General features: G+C 43.5%; 1 protein-coding gene across 4 annotated transcripts; it reads left to right on the top strand.

Annotated features, from left to right (window-relative positions):
• Positions 1-18: 18 nt before the first annotated feature.
• NCAPD3 (non-SMC condensin II complex subunit D3) lies at positions 19-25,231 on the top strand. Of its 4 annotated transcripts, none has more exons than XM_065040497.1 (35): positions 19-164; positions 345-499; positions 1,380-1,542; positions 1,995-2,173; positions 2,639-2,818; positions 2,970-3,031; positions 3,302-3,389; positions 4,372-4,505; positions 4,815-4,887; positions 5,471-5,596; positions 5,780-6,032; positions 6,547-6,609; positions 6,785-6,868; positions 8,800-8,873; positions 9,712-9,846; positions 10,624-10,844; positions 11,988-12,179; positions 12,517-12,614; positions 12,732-12,847; positions 14,247-14,354; positions 14,876-14,987; positions 15,083-15,190; positions 16,205-16,443; positions 17,173-17,252; positions 18,385-18,522; positions 18,850-18,983; positions 19,134-19,339; positions 19,941-20,051; positions 20,465-20,623; positions 21,195-21,367; positions 21,551-21,672; positions 21,799-21,876; positions 24,178-24,252; positions 24,352-24,412; positions 24,505-25,231. In XM_065040497.1, the coding sequence occupies exons 1-35, from the start codon at positions 107-109 to the stop codon at positions 24,626-24,628; spliced, it is 4,482 nt and encodes a 1,493-aa protein (XP_064896569.1). In that variant the 5' UTR covers positions 19-106; the 3' UTR covers positions 24,629-25,231. The 4 variants fall into 4 exon arrangements, with proteins under 4 accessions (XP_064896569.1, XP_064896567.1, XP_021152575.2 ...); XM_065040495.1 differs by having other exon boundaries at positions 6,547-6,630; XM_021296900.2 differs by having other exon boundaries at positions 123-232; positions 6,547-6,630.
• The last annotated feature ends 59 nt before the right edge of the window (positions 25,232-25,290 follow it).

Genomic DNA, 25,290 nt, shown 5'->3' with positions numbered 1-25,290 from the left:
GTTCCCCGCCCCGGGCGCCGCCGAGCAGGCGCGCTGAGCGCGGAGGCTCCGCCGCTTCCGGGGGTTTGGCCGATCGGCGCGATTGGCCGGTTCGAACGGCGGCGGGATGGGGATGGCGGTGCCGGCAGCGCTGGCGGCCTGGAGGCTGCGGGACGCGGGCGCAGGTGCGGGCTGGGGGGGCGGCCGCGGGTGCGCCCCGATGCGGGGGTGCGGGCGGCCGGGACGCACACAGGTCCGGTAACGACGGGCGGCACTCGCGTCCCAAACCGTTGTCCCCCGGGACCTGCTTGTGTTCGGGTTATCCCGTGTTTATTTTGGTGTCTGATGCACCTTTTTCCCGCCAGTCTGGGCAAACACGGTGTGGGATCTGGACTTCATCGACGTCGAGCCGCTGGATCCCCTCATCGCCGAGGAGATCACGGGCGACGGGCTCGATGCTTTCACCCGCCTCTACCGGGCCCTGTCGCCCTTTGCTGGGGAGGACCAGGAAAACAGAGAGGTGAGCTTCATAAACTCTGCTTCATAAACTCACAGGCCCTGGGCTTTTCCACCATTAGAGTCTGTCCTGTCCTGAAATTCGCAAAATAGTCTAAAACCGTCCCAAACGTTTCTTGTCATATGTGTCAGAATGCTCCAGTGGAAATCCCAGAATGTCAGGGGTTGGAGGGCCCTGGAAGGCTCATCCAGTGCAATCCCCCCATGGAGCAGGAACACCCAGATGAGGTTACACAGGAAGGTGTCCAGGCGGGTTGGAATGTCTGCACAGAAGGAGACTCCACAACCCCCCTGGGCAGCCTGGGCCAGGCTCTGCCACCCTCACCCCAAACAAGTTGCTTCTCAAATTTAAGTGGAACCTTTTGTGTTCCAGTTTGCACCCATTGCCCCTTGTCCTACCATTGGTTGCCAGAAGCTCTTTCCAAATTTAAAAGATATCTTCATAATATAATACAATATTATATACCCTATAACATAATTATTACAAATATTTTAATGCATTTTTTATATAGCTATTAATACATATTTTCATATGTATTATATACAGGGGTATATAAGCAAACTTATCAGGCCTGATAACTGTATGCAGAGCAGGCTTGCAGGAGACAAAAATTCTTAGAAAATAAAAAATGTAATGGAGTAGAATAGCAGAAGGGCTGGCTCAGGCTGGGCACCTGCGCAGAGGTCCGCCCAAGCATAGAAAACTACAAACTGTTATATCATTACAGACCGTTCACACCATGATTCAGTCCAATTTCACCATCAGGTCCTTTGCTCCCCATTGGACCCTTGCAGTGGCAACTGTTACAATGTGAATAGTTGCTGCTTGTAGAGAGTGATGTTATTGCAGGATTTCTCACTATTACATGTGTATCTTGCTGCAGAATATCTGGATCTTGTTTGCCGAAAACAACTTCCCTCCCAGCGCGCTCGTGGCGGTGCTGCATCACTTTGTCCACGCGGGCCAGCATCAAAGAGCTAACGCACAGCAGCGGGTTTACGCTCTTCACGCGGCCGGGTTGTACTTCTTGCTGCTGGAAATCCCAGGTGAGCCAAGGGATGTGCCTCTTTATGGGTGGATAAAACATCGCCCAGGCAAAATCAGCTTTCTGCCATTTATGAGAATTCCGGGTGGAACAAGTGGCAGCTTTTCAACAGGTTCATTTGTGGAAACAGAAATATTTCTTTAAAATAACCAGCAGCTGCAGTTTTCCAGCAGGTTCATTCACAGCATTATCCTTCGGTATTCAAGGTTAACACATTTTGCTGCTGTGCGGTAGGTTACCAGCTAGAAGGGGTCAATCAGATCCTACCAGACAATGTCACCACTGATGACATGTCATCCTGATGCAGTTTGCCTTTGTTCAAACAATTCTTTCTTCTTCTACTCAACTCTCTTTGTCCTGAACATCTATTTGGCTGTCAAAGCAAATGGCCAGGTGATTTGATGCTCAATGTATTTTGTCTGGGAGATGGCTGATGTTGTGTTTTCTGGACAGGCAGCATAATTAACCAGCTGTACCATCAAGTGATGTTTGATAAATGCCTTCATACCCTGACAAAATGTTGGCCTCAAGAACCAGATCTGATGAAGAAAAGAAAGAAGATGCACTCTCAAAGCTCTCAGACCAAGGCAAGAAGGAACAGAAAGAAAGGAAAACCACACAGGAATGGCAATGTAAGATGTTTGTTTAATCTCTTCAGATACAAATCTCTATTAATAAGCAAACTGTTGGCAAGCTGTTTCATTTCTAGGTCAGTGTGATACCCTTCCTCTTTTTTTACCCCTGTTTTAATTCTTAACCTTGTATTCAGCAGTTCAGCTGTGTTCTTGATCCTCTACCTGTTATTAGGAATTTCAGGCGTCTGATGATTCAACGTTAGCTGCAGTTTCCTGGTTGCTGACTAATAGAAAAAATACAGCTTATTTGTCTGCGGCATATTGTTAGAAAGCTCAGCAGCAGATGGAGGCTTTTTTTTACTGTGAAGTGCATTAACTAATCTGAAAGGAAATATTTAGAATTTTGGATGTGAAATCATGTAGGACCTAGCCTGAGAACTCTATGAAGCAGCAAAAGCTGCAAAAGAGATCAGGCAGTGCTGTGGGACAGGACGGTGCTGTTTCTCTTTTCTACCAATGTAGATGGAAGAGATATTGGAAGAGGAGGAGGAGGAGGAAGAAGAGTGTGAAGACATTTACTTTTCAAATGACGAGCTGCTTCAAATTCGCAACTCAGTCTTCCTTCTTCTGAAAAACTTCTTAAGACTCCTACCGAAATTCTCCCTCAGAGAAAAACCTCAGTGTGTGCAGAACTGCCTGGAGGTAATAAAATTCAGCTCAAGGAAACTTCTGTCCCCTGACACAAACTGGTGGTGTTCTCTAGTTCTCTATGGTCTGACCCCCAAGCATCCAAGCAGACCAGCACGTCTTGCCCTCACGTGGATTAACTAAGCTTGGTTTTGTTTCCCCGCAGATCTTTGTTGAAATGACAAGCTTTGAGCCAGCGGTACACGAGTTGGAGTTTTCAGCAGCAATGTGAGCGAGTCATTCTCAATGTTTATACGGTGCTTTGGGCAAGTAAAGCACTCAGTGCTTGTGTTGTTATTACCCTGCTGATATGAAAATGAAAGCAGCGATTTATTTTTGTGAAAGATAATTAGAACATGTTCCACCTAGCTAACAGTAAAGAAAGCATTTAGTGAATATTGAGTGTTCTCTAGTCAATGAGCATGTTTAATTGTCATAGTTGTAGTAAATGTTTCTCTGATGAGAGATGAAGACACCTCTTTGCCTCCTTTTGCTTAGGAATGTTAATGAAGCCAAGTACATACCTGAGCTGGCCTATCATGGACTGCGATTGCTGTGTTCCCCTCTACACGGTTCAGAAGATAAGGTAAAAGCTGGACAAAATCTTTAAAATCCTCACCGCAGTACTGGAAAGGAGTAGTTGTTTCTTTCCTTCTCTGCGTGTAATTTTTGTTTGGGCATTTAATACTTTTTACATCAGTTCTACGTTTTGTGTGTGTGCACGAGTTTGGTGGGTCAGATGCATAACACTGTTTTCCATCCCAGTCCTTATTTCCTGTGGCTTGTATGACGATGCATCTTGTGTGTGTTGAATTCTGCACTCTTGTGACTCTTGCGGCAAACAAATCGAAAACAGAGGATAGCTACAGTGGCATTAGATCTTTGTATCTTAAAAAGAATTCCAGGTTGCTGCGTTTGCCTGGAATTTTCTTGTTTCATGCTAGGTGGAGCTGCAGCACCGCTTGCTGCGTGCTGTGGCACTGGGTTGCAGCAGAGAAGCATGATGGGGAAGGGTTATGCGCAGATGATGGTAAGCAGGGCTGCTTCTCCTTCACAGAATATTTGTCGTGATGGAACAGCCAGTTCTACCAGAAATGCGTCTGCAGCTTTGCATTTTTATTTTGTTAAATTGTCAAGCACAGTTTATCATCTCCCGCTTACCCGTGTGCCAGAAGTGCGGCAAGAAAGCTCCAAAAGTTCGAGCGTGCCTGGTGATAAAACTGTGCATTTAGTTTAAGATGTCTTCTGTGCAAAAAGCAATGAATTTCCTCAAGTTCCAAATGTCTGGTGAATTGCAGCCCACTGCTTTGGGGGGATCTGTTGATATTGCCAGGAAACCCTTCTTAGGCTCTACTGGACTTGTATGAGAGCATCCCGGTGAGGAAGGGTCTTGTGTGTATTAATGGGACCTCTTTGAATTATTCTGCCTGGACTCACGTTTTGACAGGTCCTCTTATTTGGATCTAAGTTTGTTTTGTTCAGATTTCTGTCATAAACCTGGCCAGAATGCTTATCTCTGGGCTCCAGTTGCTACTGAAGTGAACCTGAGAATAACCTTTTCTTTCCAGATCCTTCGTTGTGTCTTCCAGCGAAATCTCAATGTCATTCTCATGGTGGAGAGGGGTGCGAATTCCAGATGCTCAGTCCTTGCAATCACATCGGCCGTGACCGGTGCCAGGAATCGGGCTATAAAATTCATCAGGTGAAGTACAGGGCTCTGGCACTACCCTTCCCTTTCTTCTGGCACGCCTTCGCTTAACTGCTTAGTTGATAAAGCGATGAGACAAACTGACACTGACTTTGAAGCTGTTTGTGCAAATGAGGTTTAATTAAAATGTCTGTAATGAGAATTTACTGAACTTGCTGGCGGAGGGGAAAGAAGATGCTGCTTGATAGACAAGTGGCAGTGAGTGGAAGGGACCTACCTTCTATATTTTGCTTTGTGTCAGTTTTTCAGGTCGTTAATTTTTGCTCTGTTATTAAAATTCGCACTTTTTTTTCTTCTGTGCAGTTCTGTAGTAGATGAGCTGAAAGAAGTCGTTTTTCCTGTTCTTCGAATATTACTGCAGCATATCTGTGCCAAGGTATGCTAAGCTTTGTTGCATCTTGAGCTGAAGAACTTATGTGTGGATACATTGCAGTATCTGTAACAGTTTGGAAATCCATTTTCACAGTGTTTTGCAAGGAATTAAAGGATTTTCATCATTGGCAAATTTCTTGACAGCCTGATTGTGTTTTGGTTTTATCTTTATCAGAGTTTTCAGGTGTCTTAAAAGTAATGTCACACCCTGGGAGAATACTGAGGCTGAACACTCATATACAATTGGTTATACCCTACTCATGACCTTTCCAAAATTTGCTGTTGCTTTTACTGCTGTTTTGGAAGAGGAAAGTGAGGGTTATGAGAGTTCTTCGCCTAGCTAAGTATCAGAACTAACCACCTACTCTGGGTTTAACCTAATCTCCGCCTTTGCCTCGGGGAATTTGCTGTGTGGTTGTTCGGTGATGCTGAAGTAGTGACCAACGAAGCTGTGATTGTTCTTCCAGTCCTTGTTGAATATAATGTCATTAAATAAAAAAATACCTATCCTAAGCCCTGAAAGGCCATTCTGGCTTCTAGCGCAGAGCATCAAAATATCATACCATGCAACTGCCCTTGTTTTTTAGGTCCCAGATAAGGCTGATTATCGCACGTATGCTGCACAGGCCGTGGTGAATTTGCTGAATAAACTCCCTTGTAAAGAGTTTGCTGACTTCATCGCTTGGCTTTATAAATACTCACTCAACACGAAAGTAAGTACATCTCTTTTATGTTGCAGGGTTCAGATACAGGAGCATTTTGAAGGTGAAGGGTTCGATATCAGTACTGAATAGCATTGTTGTTATTGCTGGTGTCTAAAAACGGTTAAAACGGAGCAGGCGATGCCCATGTCTTTGTCCACACTAACCGAGCACCTCGTGTGCCTTCACTTCCAGACCGCCTACAGAGTGTTTGCCCTGGATGTAGCGTTGGCTTTGTTGGACGTGCCCGAGAGGAACTCAGACAGCTCCTTGTCCCCAGATCTTCAGAAGTTTCTCAAGCATAAGTTTTTAGTGCAGGTCATGGTGTTTGGCCGGTGTTCGGACAAATCGCCCGTGGTCCGCAGCAAAGCTTTAAGCTGCTTTGCCCACTGTCTCGAAATGAAAGTGGCTGCTACCTTGGAGAGCATACAGGACTTATTACAAAGCTGTAAGTATTATGGGTAAGTTAGATAATGAAAATATTTCTTGAACGTTCTGGGGAATAATTACTGGGAGAGAGGAGAACAAGTTGTCAGGAACTTAAAAATCTGCACATAATGTCCTTGTGTATTGTGTCATAATGAGAAGAAAGACATGAGTCTCGTTACTCATGAAACCTTATATTTGGAAGGGATTTATGTGGGTACTAAATAGATTCCTCCATGAGATACCTTTGAAGGGTATTTACAGACGACTGAAATTGCTCATTGAAAAAAATAAAAAAGCTCATTCTTGCCTGACAGTTGATTAAATCTCGAGTTGCCTTTTGCTTCTGCTAAGTTGTTTTGCTCGTGACTGGCATTCTGAACTCCCTCAGGTGTGGTGAAGGCCAGATGGCACCATTCAGAAGTGTGCACGTAGCATCCTACGGTTAGATTACTTGCCTGAAAAAAAATGGGAATGACAGAATATCCAGAACTCAAATACTTCATTTAATTTCTTTTTTTATTTCTTTTTGGCAGCCTCTGACCATACAGTCTTGGAATCAAGCACAAACACTGCGTGTATGACAGTCAGTGCAGAAGGTATAGAGTCATTCTCTTATAGTAAGTCTCAAGCTTTTCTTAGCGTGACATTTTCTAAAAATACGTGTATCTGTAAAACCTAGGGCATGCATGAGGCTCTCTGTTTAACAGTGAACCAGCTTGCTGAGTGAACATATGCCTTTTTTTATTCTTCAACTCTTAACTTTTCTTTCAGCTATGTCTGACCATCCAAGGACGGCCTTACCGACTTTCAAAACTATTGAGTTGTCAGACAGCAGCGGCACTGGTGCGCTAGACGGTATGTCAGTTATATTAGCCTCTTCAGATAACTTTTCAAAACCTTAATTGGACGTTGTGAAATGTATTCCTTGTCCATTTTTCAAAGGAAGTGGAGAGTGCTTTCTGTAGAGCTGTTAAAAAACACTTATGGGTGATGAAGGGGGTGGAAGTGCCAGCCAGAAAGAAATACTATTTCCACTCTAGGCTGAAAAATACATTTAATCTTGCCATATTGACATTAGTTTGCAGTAGTGTGGTGGCAACACTTGTTGAAATGCAGGTAATTTATTCTTTCCAAAAAAGATGGTAGTTGATGTGGGATATAATACTTGTAACTCCATTCATTTAAGGGTAATTAAATCTCTTGCTCCAGTGCACAAAGAACTAATAGGGATTTGCTACATAAACCACAGCACCTTTGGCTGGCACTGTAATGTAGGGAAGAATTCACTTCTCTGCAGCATCAGGTATTGTCTGGAGTTGTAAGCAAAGTATGAGGTTAAATGAACTGGCGCAAGCAGCTAATTCTGATCTGTTGACAGCACGAAATCAGCATGTAAGTTGGCTTTTGTGGCCATGATGTCCCTTCTTTGAATCTCCTTTCTTTTCCTTTCTGTGTGAAAGCTTTTCTTCCCAACCTTTCGGCCTCTGCCGGTATCTTTGCTCTGCGTTCTTGCTGTTCACCTCTCTTGAACCGCTGACAATTCAATTTGCTGCTTAGTTCACATCCTGCGTTTGTGTCTTTGTTACACGTCTCACGCTGCTCTTCACATGGGATCTCTCTCCCTATCTCCATGAGCCAGGCTCCAATCTTCTCCATTGAAAGCCTTCTTTTAAAACATTTCACTGATAAATTTCATTAATCTGCTCTTTCAGATAGAAAAGTCCTCCAGGCCACCTAAGGTATTGTGTATTCCCTGTTTAGTCCCAGACTCCTCGTGGCAGCGGATGCCTGGTTTTGTATCTGATACCCAGCTGAGCATACACTTGGCACTCGGCAAATAGAATTAAGAAGAGCATTGGATGAAAAAGGGCTGTGTGGAGCTCAGGAGGATAACTGGAATACGGGGCTTTGCGAGTCAGTCAAGGTGCATTAGCAAAGCTGTCTGGCACACGCCGCGGTTTGGCTTACGCCGCTGCTAATTTTGCACTTTTGTGAAGGCCAAACAGCTCGTGTTTTTGAAGCGAAATAAATCTTAGCAAGGATAGTCGGAACGTGCTCAATGCACGAGGGCAAAGATAAGAAGGGTAGAGAGAATCTGCAGGGTGAAGTATGCACAGCCGAGTTACCCCTGCCCAACAGTACATAAACATTACGTTCCCTCGATAGTTCTTTGCCATTTAGAACTCAGGTTTTTTGTTTGGTTGGTGGTTTGTCACGTGTGTTTGTTTCTCTTTTGTACAATCAATGTCAGTTGGCAAAGTGCGATTATTTTAGCAGATTGGGTCACCTTCACAAGAGCTGGACTGTTTTAACGGCAAAATCTTGCAATAAAAAGGTTGTGTGCTGTTTCTGTCAAGCTGTTCTCAGGAGGAAGATGCTATTACATTTAGCTGCCCATTAAGAAAGCACAGACCAAAGCCCCTTTGCACCCTTTGGTAAAGAATTGTTTTCAAACTACTTTTGATTAGTTCCCTGTGACTAATCCTTTTTCGTAAAGGCAACAGCGGGGATCTCCACATGAATCTCTCTAAGTAACAGATCTCCAAATTTGGCATATATTTGGTAAATCTTACTTAATTCTGTGAGAAATCTAACAAACAGCACTAAACAGAAACCTTAAAAGCAATGGTAAAACGCTTGAAATCAGTAATGCCAGCTTGTCAGTAGCCCGTTTGAATGATTCAAAAGGTGAGAAATAATTGATTGTGGCTCTGTGTATCCAGTGGTGTCATTTCATAAGCTAAATGGTGGCGTGGGTGATTTCTTTTTATCACATTTTTGGCTAGGAAAGGAAGTCATGGCCATACTGAGACAGAGAGCCGGGGACGAGAAAACCAACGTGAGGAAATCTGCTCTCCAGGTACGGTGGGTTTTTCATGTGCTTCCCAGTGACTACCCAGAATGCTGCTATGCTAAATAACGAGGCCATAGTACTGTAGGGAACTGGATGTGCTTTTACCCACCTGTAACTTCTTGCTATTCCTTCAGAGTGCCTGGGGGCCTGAAAAAGGTCTTGTTTACTAGTTCCTGATAAGTAAATAATGCAAGCGTGATGATGGAAAATTTTTCTAGTACTCTCGCTGCCATTCTCTTATTCCGTCATTTAGAAAGAGAGGCTCTTTTCAAATGTCAATAGGCATTTCAATTAAGCGACTTCCTCATAAACTGAAGCATATTAGCTGCTTAGTTTGTTTTGACCTTGTTAACAAAGAGATTAGGTTATTTCCAGCCTCTTCTCGAAGTATTCATTGCTTTGCTTGGTGCTCATTTTTTTTAATGAAGTCATTAGCTTTTAAAGGGATATGCTTCAATGAAAATTTCATGGTTTAAAAAATACGCGTCTGCTGTTCACTGCCTTTCAGCTCACACACTGATCCGAGCTACTCAAGTTAAGGCTTTATGATTGTTAAAAAACATGGTTGATACAAGAGACACATTATTTTCAAGGGGAAATTGTGACATTTACTCTACCGAAATGCTGTTATACAATTGAAATAACTGAAAAGATGCTTTCTTATTTCAACCCACATCTCTGATTGTGCCTCGTATTCATAAATTGTTAATGCGATGTTTCGCTCTCGCCGAGATAAATTAATCTCTAGTTAAAGTTGGTGGGGGGTAGATTGTATTTCTGATTTGCTACTTAATGCGCGTGGCCTGTGTTCCCAATGAAGCTGAGCTGCTATTTTGACTTGCAGGTTATTACGAACATCCTGAAGCACAACGTGATCGCTTGTACTGCAGAAGACTTGACCCCCCTCCAGGAGCGGTGCCGGGACCCGGCGGTTTCAGTGCGGAAACAAGCCCTGCAGTCCATCACCGAGCTCCTTCTGGTGAGAGAAACGTCCCAGCAGTTCTTACACAGACCTCAGACGGGCAAACCGTGGGTTAAAAGACGGGGGAAACAGGCAAATCTGGTTCACGTCATTTGTTCATTCGCTGGATTTCATTTTATGACACTGGTTTAATTTTTTTTTATTACCTTTTGACGTGTAAGTCATGACTCATTCTTATACATAGTTGTGATTTATGTAGGATGCTTCCAACTGTTGGAAGCATTTATGTTCCTGATTGTTGATTTATGTGTCATGGAGAAAATGTTTATGCTGCTGGCCTTCTCGAGTTAAAAAACCCCTGAATCACTTCACTGAGATGTAATGTGTACATGATAGCGCTGCAATATTTCTCCTTCTATTTATTCACAAAGGGTTAGTAACTTAGGCTTGGAGATACAGGGTTTATATTAAGCAAAGCTCTTTTTTTAAGTATTCTTTTTAGTGTTCAATCATCTGCTGTACAGCTTTATTGCCATAATGTTACAATTATTTATAGGGTTTCAAAACAAAGTATTACGATACTTTAGCAGAAGCACCAGGTAGCTTGATCATTGATATGATCAAATACCTTGCGGTGCCAAGGAGGGAAAAATTCCCTCATCCCATATGCTGCCATGTTGCGTGTTGGTTGAGCAGGATACTGAGGCTTATTAAAAATTATTTTGAAAGTTGTAGCTGAATCTGGAGGTTTCTAGGCCTTTGCTGATCTTACCCATGCATGTAGGATCCTACAACAATTGAAAATGTTTCTGATACAATGCGTGTCTCTCTCAGTGTCAGCACAACAACGTTCTGGTGCAGAAGGCCTGGTTAAACGGAGTGGTGCCTGTTGTGATGGACACTGAAAGTTCTGTCCAAGAAAAGGCCTTGGATTGCCTTGATCAGCTCTTGTTGCAACATATCAAAAGCTATAGTAAGTTCAGGAGTGAAGATGAAGAGCAGGCTCTCGCATGGGACCTCCTGACCCTCTTGAGCTCCGAAAACCAGGAGCTGAAGTAAGTGCATTTGTCCCTTCGTTGTGGGTTCTGATGGCTTTTCCATAACAGCCCTTTGTCCAATGTGTCGCATGTTTTCATTGCAATAACGACTTTAGAATTCAGGGGCAAAATCCACTTTTTTTTTTTGGACTTCTAATCCTGTTAGAATACTCAACTCTTCCTTTGCAGAAGGAAATTGCCTATTGACTGGAGGACTAAGATAAGAGTATGAGTTTATACTCTCAGCAGTCTCATTCACTGTGTGGCCACAGACCATTAGGTGTCATAGTTTACATATTGTTTAACTGCACGTGCAAGAATAGAAAACTCAATTTATTGGGGTTTTTTCTTTAAGCTGTTTGAACTCCCTACTTGAACTAGTAGAAGTGCATATTAGTGCTAGAGATGGAAATTCATATTGCGAGGGGCTTGTGTCGCTCTGTTAGTTCTGGGCCAGAAGAGCTGCTGAAAAGTGGTTTTCCTTTGTGTGGAAGATTTTCATTTGCAGCTCTCATTACTTGTGCTCTCTCCCTGAACTCCAGGGTTCATACGCAGGAGCGTTACATACTGTTCTCAATGTGTGGTTAGCAGCATGAATATTTAAGTCCAGTGGAGGTGTTCTGATGACAAAAGTAAGAGAGAATATATAAAGAAAGGAGAACATCGCCTTTTATTAATTCTGATGTACAATATGTTACTTGTCTCATGACAAATAGAGTTATTCTGCCTTTTGCAGAATGCTGTGGGAAGAAGCAGCAGAAACGAGATGACACACAGCATGACAAGGACACAACATTGATTAAAGACAGCTGTATGTTTATTAGTCAACAGGGCATAATTGCTCAGAAATAGCAAATGAGATACTGGTTGTGCTGCCTTGCCAACCTGTGAAACTGTTCTAATTTAGGCTATTTTATAACATGGTTTGCAGACTCATGGCACCTTCTTCTTCATGACCTTAGAGTACCTTGCAGCTTGAGAAATCTCAGAACTCTTTCAATGTGAAGTAGGCCACGAGGGTTAAATAGAAAAATGAGCAAATTACAGTGCCTTAACGTCACTGTGTCCTGTCCCATTATGGGTATTAAACAACAACTACTAGAAAGTCTTCGTTACAGGTTGCTGAAATTGCCTTTTCTTACTTTTCTTCCTTCCTTGTAGCCGTTACTTGAACAAAGCTTTCCATATGTGGTCCAGACAGAATAAGTTCACCTCCACTTTCATCAACAATGTCATGTCTCATGTGGAAACAGAGCATGCTGCACCAGCTTGGATGTTGCTTGCTAAGGTGGCACGTTCTTCACCCAAGCTGAATTATTCCAAGATCATTGACTCGTGGGACGATGTCAGCAGGTATGTGTGTGCTTTGAACTCCATCCTCCCTTCTGCAGGAAAGAGGAGGGGGCGAAGAGGAGGAACAAAGCAAGAGAGCACTTTCTGCCCTTCCAGATTGCTCTTTAGCTGCTTAGATCACAGTTCTTTATTCAGACAACCGGTTCTGTAGCTGGGAAGCAAGCAACGGCCCACAGATTTGTGCAGTAAGCAACTCTTAGGTTAAGCTTTTTGAGTTTTCATTTGCTTTGACAGGTCTGCCTTGATAATGTGTATCCCAGATGAAAGGATTCTTCTACTGTGATTTGGTGTTGTTCCTTAGTGTTAATGTTAGTTTGTTGGCTCTGCTGTTTTTCAGGCAGCAGAACACGAGCACTGATACTGCAGGACACGTACTGTGTGTCATCGGTCATGTTGCAAAGCACCTGCCTAAAAGCACTTGTGAGAGGCTGATTGGTGAGTGGCCCTGAGAAACCGCACGCTCATACCTTCCATCTTAACTGTTATTTCTTCTCTATAAGCAGTTGATAAGCTTAGAAAATGCTCATTTTATGCATATGATCTCATTTTCAGATAATATCAAGTGCTGGCTGAAGGAGTCTCAGTGTCCCCTGGTGGTGATTAGCACAGCTGTGGAAACTCTGCAGAAGCTCTGCCACGCGTGTGCAGATGTGCTGGAGGAGGCGCAGGTGTGACTTCAAATACATCTTTTAAAATAGCTTGTCTCACACTTAGGAGGGCTGTCTCTTGAAGGCAGCATCAGTCTCCGGTCTGTCGGTTGATGAGCTCCTTAAACAAAGAGGATCTGACTCCAACAGCAACTTGAGTCTGTTCTGCTCAGCTCTCGTGCTTTCCTCACCGCAGTTCTGGGGGAGAACATCTTGTAGCTAAGGATGGACTTGTAAAAGATCTTTCTTCAGAAGGATTCCTTCTCACCCCTTTACCTGAAACCCTTGCATTTGCCTTCTGTCAAAGTTTAGGGAATTCCTCAAGGAGACCTGTTGCTGTGCCTTTATGATATCAACTATTTCTCAGGCTTGGTCCAGCGCGAGCCTGGAGGTTGATACTATAAGCTCTGATTATTCTATATCAGAGCTGCTGTAGATACACATATTTTCTAGACCTTTCATGGGGCCAAACACATCAAACACATGTTAATAACACATCATTTGCATGTTCCTCTTTTCTGCCCGCGTTTGTTTTATGCCATAGCTTTGTTCCGCTTCTGTCGTGAGAAGGTGGGTTATTCTTTGCTGGTAAAATAGAGATCTTAGCCTGAGCACAGTCGCAAAGATGCGAAAACTGATGCAGATCTCTCTTGCTAACGTTTTCTTTTTGTATATATGTTCTGTTTCTCTTTCAATATTGATGACAGCTATTTTATAATAGGCACACCAATAAAGTTTAGTAAATAGTATGCGAAACTGCACACTCTGTGCTTTAGAAGCCAAGGTGGATCGATGGTTTCTTTTTTTATTAATTGACAGTCAGAAAATCTTCCTGTGTATGTTGGCTTACAACCAAATGCACATGTTCCTGTGCGCTGGTCACTTGAGCACTTCCAGCAGCTTAGCTGCCATAAATATATGCATTTGGTTTCTTATGTCACCAGTTTTAGATGACAGAAAAAGAGAAATGATGCTTCATTTTCATCACAGTCTGGCAGATGGTTAGCTTCTTTTGTTTTCCCTCCACCCCTCAGAATTAGCATTGTTTTCATTTGAATGGCACTGCATTTTTCCAAACCGCATTTAAAAATTCAGACAGACAAATGTGTTGGATAGACATGAAACAGTCACCTAAATCCTTCTTGTTTAAATCTGTGTGATTTCTATAATGAAGTAAACTTAGGCCTGGGGATCATTAAAAGCCAGATTCTCCAAGGTGTTTTGACACTTGCACACGTCCTTTGATGCGCAGGAAGAATTTCCAAGCTCTAAGGCACTGTTTGATTTATTTCAATAGAACCTAGGTTATTAAAAGCATATAAGGACTTTCAGATTAGGGATTCATGTGTGAACAGATATTACAGCTACATTTTGGTTAATTAATAATGTACCAAATTAATTTTGTTCAATTATGGAACAGGAGCTGCTCGACCAGGTGTGTGGTGATTTAGTGTCCACCTGTGAAAGCTACATTTCAAATATAGTCCTCAAAAAGGATGGAGCAGAGAAGCTGCAAGAAGATCTCCTGGTAGGTTTGGTTCCCCTTCACAGATGGTCAAAGCGTGTAGGTGTACTTGAAATCAGTGTTGTGTAAAGTTCACGCCAATAACTGTGTTACACAGGCAAATACTGATGTACACATCTTGTGTGAAAACTCGTAATCAAATCTGGTATTTGTGCGCCTGGGAGCACACAAGAGTTTGATACATCAGCAGTTGCTTTAAGGATATGATAGCCCATGTATTTTTAATAAAATGACATGGTTTTTCTTTGCTTTTCCACTCGTGTTTCTTAGATGAGCTGTTTGGGAGATAAGTCTGTAAACAGGGTAGAATGAGGGGTATTTCAATATTATTAGTAGATGGGGATGTTGTAGCATATTGAACTCATACACACCCCATTTCTATTTCGAAGCTTCACCTTCTGTTCTCTAGCCACTCTCTGATGGAATATTATGTTGGTTTTGGAGAAGTACCATACCGACTGCTGCTAACTTCATTTGCAGCTCAGCCGTTGCCTTTTGACTGCAGTGTTGCTTTTCCTCTCTAGGTGAGACACCTCTTCATGTTGGGGGACGCTGCTCAGCAGTGTCCGGCCAAAGTGGAGAAACACATCTTTCTTTTGATCCAATCCATTCTGGCCGCTGTCGACGAGGACCAATGTGAGGCTCTCTCCTTACTGCCTTTTATTTTGCATTTACAGATAACACCGTTTACCAGAAAAGCACATTTTCATTCCTGACCTGTTCTTTCCTAGTGTTTGCTTCTGCGGATAGTGAGGAAATTCCAACGTCTCAGCCGCTGTCCCAGTTCGGAGTATCAGCCATGCCTCCTGTGGTCAGAGCTCACGCAGTCATTACCCTCGGTAAGTGCCGTCCTGCAGGAGCAATGTGCCCTTGTGTATCCGATTCCCACCCTGGCTGGTTCAGGTGCTGCTCCAAAGCTGTGTCAGCTGTACCAGAGAGCCACACTGGTTGCATTGCCTCAGCTCAGGGCTTGGAGCGAGGCAAATATCCATGGTAACGAGTTGCACAAGCCATAAAAACGCTGCCATCTACACAACTGCTTCTCAAGGTGGTTAATTCATTAATAGTGATGAATAATTAGCAGCGGCCTTCAGAATTGTGCTGTCTTTGTACTCAGAGTTAGTTGCTGTCTGGCTGAAGGATCATAATATATATAGTAAGGGACTCAACAGTTGTTGAAGAAAACTCGGTGCTTTTGGTGCAGTTTAGAGCAGAATGTCTGCACATAGTTCCTTGTTCTTCTCAGCATGAACCAAGAGCTGCTTTGTGATAGAAGCCCAATCAAATCTACATCTCCAAGATTATGGAAAATACTAAAGTGAAAGTTGTGGTTTTGTAGTACTTCTGTGGTTAGGAACAAGTCTCGTCTCTTACAGATAGTATTATTCTTTCCTTAACTGCTTTGGAAAGCTTAATAGTTTTGTACAGAGCTTAGAAACAGTTAGGGAGCAGTAATGTTAGAAGGCAGGCTATTTTATATTAAGTTGCTTTAGTGATGCTCTTAGAGGTGGGTGTCTCCCTGCTATGCCTATGACAGCTGGGCTGTTCTTTTTAGCTGCTTTGAATAATACCCTGTACACAGAAATAGTTCTCTCCGAAGGAGGGAATTTGGCATAGAGACCCACTCTATAGGTCTAAGAGGAGTTTGGAAGAACTCCTTGAAGTATCATTTCTTGGAGAGATCGTGCAGATTGCTCATCAAGTTTCAGCATGTGTTTCTTGTTTATTCCCCTGTTTACTTCCTGATTCCTTTCTTGGCTTATATTGGTCTCAAAGGAGGCAGTAAGCTGGGCTGGGGTGCTTAGGAAGAAGAATATATTCACAGCACTGACAGTTTCGTCTCTGTTTCACAGGTAAATTGTGTTTACAGCACGAGGAGCTGGCAAAGAAAAGCATTGCAGCTCTAGCTCGAGAACTGGAGGTGTCGGGTGACGTGCCCGTTCGCAATAACGTTGTCATCGTTATGTGTGATCTATGTATCCGCTACACATCCATGGTGGACAGATACATTCCCAACATTTCGTTGTGTCTGAAGGACCCAAGTCCCCTAATCCGTAAGCAGACGCTGATCCTGCTTACCAACCTTCTGCAGGTAAAGAGAGGCCCCCAGCACGTATCCAATAACCCGCTTCAGGTACCTCTGCCGTGCTGAATACTGGCAACCCAACCAGTGCGTGCATTGCTTGTACCTTGATTAATCTGCATTTAATCAAGAAGACTTTAAACTAGGTATTTTGTTACTGCTTTTTATATTTTAATTGCTACCTAGGCAGAGATCATATTGAGGACACTTAAGGCAGTTGGATAATGAGATTATTTTTAGGCAATGGCTCCATCTTCTTGTCTTCTCCTAGTTTCTTTGAATTCTCTTCAACTTCACTCCTATATGAATGAATATAACAAATATCACAGCACCTTTTTCTCCTACTGTCTCTGCTTATTGTTCTAAAGATATAAATGTTGAGAGGCTCAAGGTGTTTACCCTCCCAATGTTCATATGAAGCCAACCAAGAGACATTTGGAGTGCATTTGGTTCTGAGAACAGTGTTGAAGAGCGTGTGTGCCTTGGGATGGGATAACAGATTTTTCATGTTTCTACTTTGTTATTGATACCTGTGGTAAAGCTAGATGCTTGCCAGCGTGGCATTTATGCTGTCTAAAGCATCCTCCGAAACATTGTCTTCTTGGGGTTTATTTTGTGTGCCTTTAGCTGAAGTTGTATAGCTTGCTTATTCTGCTCGGCTCCATCAGATGTTGTCCTGACTACACTAGGTTGCTCCTGATTCCGGGTGATAATTTATTGTCTGCTGATTTCTTACAGGAGGAGTTTGTGAAATGGAAAGACAGTCTCTTCTTCCGTTTCGTCAGTGTCTTGGTGGATCCAAATCCAGATATTGCCAGGTAAAACACTCATATGTAAAATAAAGGAGTTGAAGATCAGAGACTCAGAGATGTATTCAAAGGAGTCTCAGTCCTGCACCTTCAGCATGCAGAGAGAAAATCCTGGGAGAGAGCAGATGATTTGCTCATTAAGCTCTTCATTCATACAGTTGTTCACACTTCAGGGTCTGCAAGGGTAGCAAAGGATCTAGAGTACTGGTTTTGTTTGGAGAACAGGGTTAAATATTATCTTTTTTCTTAAATGGCACGCCTCGTCTTTTTAAACCTTCTGCTACATTTGGCAATACTTAGACGTGTAAGAGGCGTTATGCACGCTGCCTTTAAGTGCATGTTTATCAAGTTTTTGTAGGTTTTGAGTTCTTAAGCTGCTCAGGTGAGAAATGAGAGCGGGGCTGGTTTCTCCAAGGCTGGTAGATCGTGCGGGGCTGCTGGATGCAGAGGAGACTTGGACACCTTGCTACCTGTTTCTACCTGGAATAATCAATCTGAAGATCGGTGTTTCCAGGGCTGTCAACCTATCCTCACTTAATAGTACATATTCACACTCTCTTTTTTCTTCAGTGAGTTTTTAATATATAAAAATGTCTTTCCAGTAGATGGTGACATTGCAGCATCATGTTCCTAGAGCTTTAGCTAAAAGCTCTTTGGGACCCTTTTTCTTTGCAGCTGCATTCAGTAGCTGTGTCCAGACAAAAACATGTTCTTCATGTCTGGGATTGACTTGACTTGCAGCTCTTGCAGGACTTTTGGTGATTAACTTTTTGCAAAGTACTGTAAATGTCTTGGCCGCAGTGGAACTTCAGTTATTTTAATAATACAAGTGTTGTGCATGGTTTCAAATTCAAATTTATTTCTGTCTCCGTTTACTTTAATGGCAAAAAAAAAAATGAAGTAATATTATGGATGCTGAAAACGTCAGTCTCCTTCTGGATGAAAAAAGACTTAAAGTCAATAAGTTGATATCCTCGTTCAAGCATAGATGGAGCTGGGCAAGAATTAAACGTGAAATTGAGGGAGACTTGGCAGAGGAAAAACCGTTCTCCTGCTTTACATCTTGTGAGCCTACACAGTGTTTCAGGGGTGGCTTTTAGAAGCTGCCTGATGATAAGATCGTTCTTTTCCTCTTTTCCAGCCTTGGAGAGTTCTGCTTGGTGCATCTCTTGCTGAAGAGGAATCCAGTCATGTTCTCCCAGCACTTCATTGAGTGCATCTTCCATTTCAATAGCTACGAGAAACACGAGAAGTACAACAGGTTCCCCCAGAGCGTGCGGTCCGTCGAGCACATTTATATCTCTTTATTGCTAAATGTTGGGTGGTCTGGCTGTGCGGCTTTTGGTTGCAGCAAAGCGCTTGTGGTGCTTCATAATTATGTGTGCGATCAGAGGGAAACAGCGTTAAATTAAGAGTGTCCTGCCTTCCCTGTGACACTGCTGCGAGGACTTTGGCATGTAATTTGTGGGAGCGTGTGGGATCCTAACAGGTTTATGGGTCTTGAAAGTGACATTCCAATATTCCTTGCTGATTGAAAGTCTTACCGTTTCTGCGTGAGTTCGCATAATGTGACTTGGCCCTTGTAAAATCTCTTGCTCTGCCACAGGGCGAAGAATCTCTTCTCTCTGAAGGGAAAAGACAATAAAGAAAAAAGGATGCGTATCTACAAGTTCCTGCTAGACCACTTTACAGATGAGCAGAGGTTCAGCATTACAACAAAGATCAGCCACAGCATCCTAAGTAAGGGTCTGTCTTTAGAAATCTGGTAGACAAAGAATTAGAGTCTATATAAAGCCGTTAGGCTCTCAATCCAGCGGTGTTATCTTCCTATCTTCACTGGCACTGCTGTTCCCAGTGAAACACCTCTTATTTCTTCCCTGTGTGTTCCAGCATGCTTTGTAGATAAGGTCCTTCCATTGGACCTGGAAGCCAATGAGCTGCTCTCGGATACATTTGCAGTCCTTAGCTGCAAAGAAATCAAGCTAACGATGATGAGATCAAAACCCGGTGAAGACATTGAGCCTGATGAAGATGAAGGTGAAATGGCAATGGCCAATGCTGTCATGCAGGCAGCACAAAAAAAGCTCATCTCGCAGGTAAATGGGACTCGATCTGGTGTGGGAAGAGGGCTGGCCAGTGTACTGGGAGGAATTTTACCTCTTTGTGACGGAGAAACTTGTGCAAAAATTGTCCAAATAACACAGTGATGACGCACTGTGCTCTTGGGCTGTTAGTCAGGCTCTGTCTGTAGGCACAGTCTGGTCTGAGGGCACCTGTGGAAGCACTGCGTGTTGTAATAACAAAACGTTACAGCTAAATTTGGGAAGGATGCTTGTACTCAATGGGTTGGTTGGCGTGATCAGAAATGCATTTCCTCTGAAGTCAGTGAAGCTATGCCAGGCTCTATTTGTTCCACAGATGTCTTATTGGTAAAACATTTGAGCATAACAGTGTTTTTTGGTGCACCTTTTGGCAATTTGCCTTCAGTGTGAGAATTGACTGAATTAGTGATGCATCTTAAAAGACTCCACTTAGGTTAAAAGCCTGTGTACATGCGTGGGGCATAAGAGCAGGCTTAATTGCAGTAATTCCCTTGCCACGAAGTGATAACTCTTCTCACTTAGGCCATTCATCTAACCACAGAGTGGCTTCTCCTTTATTGCATCGTGTAACTGTTCATGCCTTGTTCAAACAAAGGTTCAAAAGAAGAACTTCATAGAAAACATCATCCCAATAATCACGTCACTGAAGTCTCTGATGGAGCAGGAGAGGATGCCAGCTCTTAGGGACCTTATGAACTACCTGCGGGTAAGCAGAAGTGTTTTGTTGGGGTTTTTTCCCTCTCTTGAGTTAATGTGTTAGATGTGCAACCAGTAATGGAGCGAACAGCCTTCTTAGAAGGAAATTTAGAAGGCATATGATGTTGTGACACTGCCGCTGTGTTAAATAATGTAGGAGGTGGAGGGATTTTAGATAAGGATCTCACAGTGTGTTACGTGTGAGCCTCCTCAGTGGAACGTAGGCAGAAAACTTGAGTGCTGGAAAGCTCTTCCATGTTCTGAAGTACAGATTGGAATCGAAACTCTTAGTCTGTTAAAAACACCTCTGCTCTACCAACTGGTATTTCCTTTAGCACTCAAGCAGCTGTGATCTGAATGGAGACATGAATCAGTAGTCGGGAGAGATTTCTGAAAGAGTTTAAACATTCCTTGTTGCTCCAGGAAATGATGCAAGATTACCGAAATGAAATCCAAGACTTCTTTGCTGTGGACAAGCAGCTGGCGGCCGAGCTGGAGTACGATATGAGGAAATACGAAGAGCAGCTGGCCAGGGAGAAGGAGTCAGAGCAAGAGCAGGTCCCGGCAGCGCAGGCAGAGGTGGTGGGTGCCATTAACTGTGTCCACGTGCTGTCTCTTCTGCTAAAGCTGGCGTACGCTTAACACCCAGACTCTCCATGCACCTCATTCCAGCACCTTTAACAGAATGATTATGTAATGTTCTCATACCTCTTCGCATTTGCCAACAGAAGCTTTGGTTTCAGAGTCATTTAAGATGCTCAGAGTAACAACAAACAACACGTGCTAGCCAAAGAGGAGCAGCAAATAATTAATGTAAAAATGCGATTTAAATGAAAACCAAGTCTAATTTGCCACTGGCTGTGCTTACGTGTTGTATTGTTCTCTGTTCCCAGGTTAAAAAGGGTTCATTGTGTCTGACTTTAGGTGTATACAGAGTAGGAACTTACCAATATTGTAGTCGTGCAGATCCTCTTTTAAAGTCAATGTAATGAAATAAGTATGTGCTTGGGTCAACTGTCCTGAACTCTTTTAAATACCTACTTTAAAATGAGATAACTTTTACCCTGGAAGTACCTTTCCCTCTCTTGTATCTAGGGGTGTCTACACGTGTATCCCTTATTAGACATATGATATTTTCTCCTGTTTTCTGTAGCAACCTCCAGCTCTGGAGAGACCTGTACCTTCTGGTGGCTGCAATAACAATGCTCCGTCTCCTGTAAGTGGGAGACAGTCCCCACCACCACCCAGATCAAGTCATTCCTCTGTGCCTCTGGAGTTTGCTACACCTAGAGCTGATGTTCCGAGACAGCCCTTACTTGGTCGCAGGTATGGTTTTCTTTTTATATTGCCAGTTATGACATTCTGCAGGTCCATTGTTTATCCACTCCTTACCTGCAGCATCATCTTCTCTGTTACATTTGGTGTTTAAGGGATTGGGAGGACATTACATGCATCGAATCCGGGCTTGCAGGAGGAAATCACTGTTCTGTCGTGGTTTTTGCCCTGTAGGCCAGCATCCCTGAGCACATTTGCCATCCTCAACTCTGCCAGGAAAGCAGCAGAAGCCAGAAGCAAAAGCGTTGGAGGAAGGTTATCGGCTGTATCACTTCCATTAGCTGGCAGCAAGCAAGGTGGGGAGCTTGCTGCAAACCGATCTGGCGTTGGACTAGATCTAGTTGACACAGTCTGCTTTTTAGACCCTTGAGGTCTCTGAGTGAACGCATTTCTATCCTTAACTATTTCCTTGTTATTTCTAGCGTCCTTTCGAAGCTTGAATCAACAGTCTACTGCAGAAAATGTCGCTGTGGTGGGGCGTGCAATCAGCACACCAGAACGTAAGTATAACCCAGAGGAACCCTTTCCAAATTGGGCTGAGCACTCATTTCTCTGAGAGAGGTAGGAATGCATTGCTCCCATAATGAGCAGAGAAAATCAGTCATTGATAGCTGTAGACTCTGTATTTATCCAAATAGTTGTAGTAAATAAGAACTGCTCTGAAATTGAAGGTCTTAGATGAATGATGTACACAGAAAAGGACTGAAATGAGCATTCCACTCTGCTGTGGAAATTTAAGTAAGAACACAGAGAGGGATCTCTAATACACAAATTGTGAGTCTGCAGTGCTTACATCCTTTGCAGCACAACTGCCGTCTCACAAAATGTGACCTTCAAAAGTTGGGTTTTATTGGGATGCTTTCTGACAGCCCCGCAGCATTCTGCAGCAGTTCTAGCAAAACACAAGCAGAGCTGAGTTCCAGCAGTAGATTCTCTTCCTTCATGTCAATTAACTGCTGAAACTCCTCGAGGGCATCTCCACGTAGTGCGATTTGCGAGTGTGAGGAAGGTGAGTGCCTGACGGCGGCTGGGAATTGTTACGGGGAGGGGTGATGTTCCAGAAGCACAGCTGTCTGACTGCACTCTGCCTCTCTGTGCACCCCCCGACCCGCACGCGCACCCGACACGCAGCCAGCGAGGCAGCCAGCTGTGACGCAGGCTGCAAATACCTGACATCCGCGAGCGGGCAGGAGCAAACCGGCGGCAGCGATGTGCATCCACTGGAAAATCTGACCCTCCTCTTCCCTGTATGCCCCACTGTTTGGCTAGATTTGTCTGCCTTGATGTTTCTCTTTGCCTGAGCAACAAGCAGTGGTATTTGTACAAAAAAAAAAAAATTGGGGGGATGTTTTTAGAAAGCAGAAATCTTTAAGTGCCTTATCTCTGTCTGGAAGCTTGCATGGCTGTTTCTCTTAAGCGCCATATGGTGGAAAAGGAGGAAGAGCGTTAATCTGCAGTGGTACTAGGGCTGAATTCCTGCTTGGCTTCGAGGCAGCATGTGTCCTTCAGTGGGGAGACAAACTGTACAGAGCAGCATCGTCACTTCAGCTGGCGTGTGTTGAGCCATCTGCATGGTGGCGCTGGGTCTGGCAGGCTGATAGACAATCAAAACAAAATGTTTTGATTTCCCTGGTATATCATTCTGAAACTATTGGAGATGCAGCTCTTTGTAAAGCAGTTTGTACTTGAGAAGTTAAGAACAGCTGTCTCTCTTTATCTCCTTGGTCTGTTCTGGCTGTCACTGTCTGCCCTGCTGTGTTTGAGTCTCTTCCTCAACTCCTGCGTGTTGAGAATGTCTCAGTGGGTCTGGGCAAGTGCAGATTGCTCGCTGTGGTGCATGTTGTGAAGCTACCACCTTAGGCTGCATGGGAAGCCCTACTTTATGACAGTTCTCAACCGTTTCCTCCCTCCCTTCCTTCCTTTCACATACATTTCTCATTAGCCAAGGTAACTTGTTAAGGCACACGCTGCACAAAGTCAGGATGCTTGCAGGCTGGTCTTGAGGGATGCAGAGGCCAACTAAGGCAGATTGATCAAGTTGGATTTCCATTACAAGCTCCAGTGTTTCCCTTCCAGGACAGGGAAGCAGTTGAAGAGCAAACCCAGTTAGTGTGCAGAGAGAAGTCCTTCTAAGAGAGTTTCCAACTCCTGCCCTATAAAGCAGTTTCTACATTAATTCCTTGTGAAAGGTTCTGGGAAACATGAGCATAAAACAGAGCGTTGAGCAGAGTAAAATCTGAATATTGTGACATCTCTCCTGAGATAAATGACAGGAAAGAGACAGCTGACAACCATGGCCTGTTCAGGCAAGCTAAACTCTACCTGGGTTCCTTGTCAAGTGGTTCTTCTTGTCCGGCTGCAGGCAGTTTGTCCCAGAAGGGCTGTTCAGGTGCTTTGTCAGGCATCAGGGGCCCCGTGTTCTGCCTCAACCAGGCAACTGCTCTGAATCTGTTTTATTGTGAAAAATGGCAAAGCTTTGGTGGAAGGTGTGGCTCCCCCTGCTAGGCAGGACAATGTGGTGCATGACCGAGGTCCCATATTTAAATGAACGTCCTCTGCACACAAGGAAGGCTGTAAGGCTGGAGTATGAAGCTGATGTGCGCAGATGGCCCATCAGACTCAGAATGTAGTTTTGAGGCTGAATGGGAGACACTGAGATCTGCTGGCCTGGAAAAGATATCTGAATGTGCTTGCAATTAACTGGATACAGTTTGTGACACTGAAGTGTTCTACCACAGCATGCCTTGCCCTCCGGCTGTGTCACAAGCTGACTGCTAATATGTGGAGGGTTTTTTTTTCAGAGACCATTCATGACTTGACTTTTGGTGCTGGGGTTAGCGACATCAGCTCAGCGGACACACCTGGTTCAGCTCCAGGCAAGTCAACTTTGTGATTCTAACTTGAGGGGGGAAAACACCTAAATGATCAAATCTGTGGCATTTTTTAAAATATTAAAATATATGCATTATTTGCAGAGAAGAACGAGGCTGAGGATGAGCCAAAAGATGTTATCTGCTTGACATCACTAGAGGAACCGTAAGTTCAACATAGGTCTGCAACAGCGATCACAGTGAGAAAAATTGGTAAAGTGCTTTAAAATAAATGGTCATTCTGCTTCCTCCTTCTAGCCCCTCCGTGCCGCAGATGTGGAAAGTAGAATCCCCAATAAGGCAGAAAAGCAGCCAGCATGTCCCTCTGAGACGGTCCCAGCGGCGAACTCCACTGAAACCAGACAACGGATCCGTTCATTGAACTTTTGTACAGAATCATCATGTTACCTGAGATCTGTCCTTTTCCTCTGTAATTATAAATCACTGCGGGGACATGTCTTTCCTTCCTTATCTATTCTTACTTGGGTTTGAAGTGAAACTGTGTAGAATATGGGCACACAAAGCCTGCTTTAGCACATGTATATATTATAAGCTGCTGCTGTTGACAAAGCTCTCTGGAGTGCTAGAAAGCTGTGGTATAAAGAGAGGCTTGCTCTTCACTCAGAGGATGTATAATTTGTCCATTTGGAAACGTAAGAGCATAATGTTGCCGCAAGCTTAGCAATAAATGCATTCATCACAGCTTGCAGGGAAGCGAGTGGCTCAGCTTATTCACTCCATCCCTCATTGTCCCTCTGGGTTATATACTAGAGTAGCTTTAATTTGAACAAAGGTAAAACAGCTTGTCACTGCCACACCCCTAAATCTGGTAATTGCATGCTACATCACCTCTGATTTGTTGTGCAAACTCCTGTGTGTATGAACAGCCTTAATGTTCTTTTATATGGAATATTTCCATTCTTGAACTGTGTTATTTCTAACTATTAACATTTTATGAAAATAAATGGTTATGGAATAAATTCCACCCACATTTTCTCCCTTCTTCTTGATCTGACAGAGAAATTATTTTTTCTATAGATTTCT

Source organism: Columba livia, chromosome 24 (genome assembly GCF_036013475.1).
Source record: "Columba livia isolate bColLiv1 breed racing homer chromosome 24, bColLiv1.pat.W.v2, whole genome shotgun sequence".
Lineage (NCBI taxonomy): Eukaryota > Metazoa > Chordata > Aves > Columbiformes > Columbidae > Columba > Columba livia.
Note: the sequence above shows the minus strand (reverse complement) of the source record. Positions and strands in the feature narration are given on the sequence as shown.

What these genes read in the sequence shown, in the direction of transcription:
- NCAPD3 (XM_065040495.1), top strand. Translation starts at nt 107, where the DNA reads ATGGGGATGGCGGTGCCGGCAGCGCTGGCGGCCTGGAGGCTGCGGGAC. An exon ending in CGGCACTGGTGCGCTAGACG is followed by an intron (nt 6,869 to 8,799) that starts GTATGTCAGTTA and finishes ATTTTTGGCTAG; the next exon opens with GAAAGGAAGTCATGGCCATA. An exon ending in CGCTGTCGACGAGGACCAAT is followed by an intron (nt 14,988 to 15,082) that starts GTGAGGCTCTCT and finishes GTTCTTTCCTAG; the next exon opens with TGTTTGCTTCTGCGGATAGT.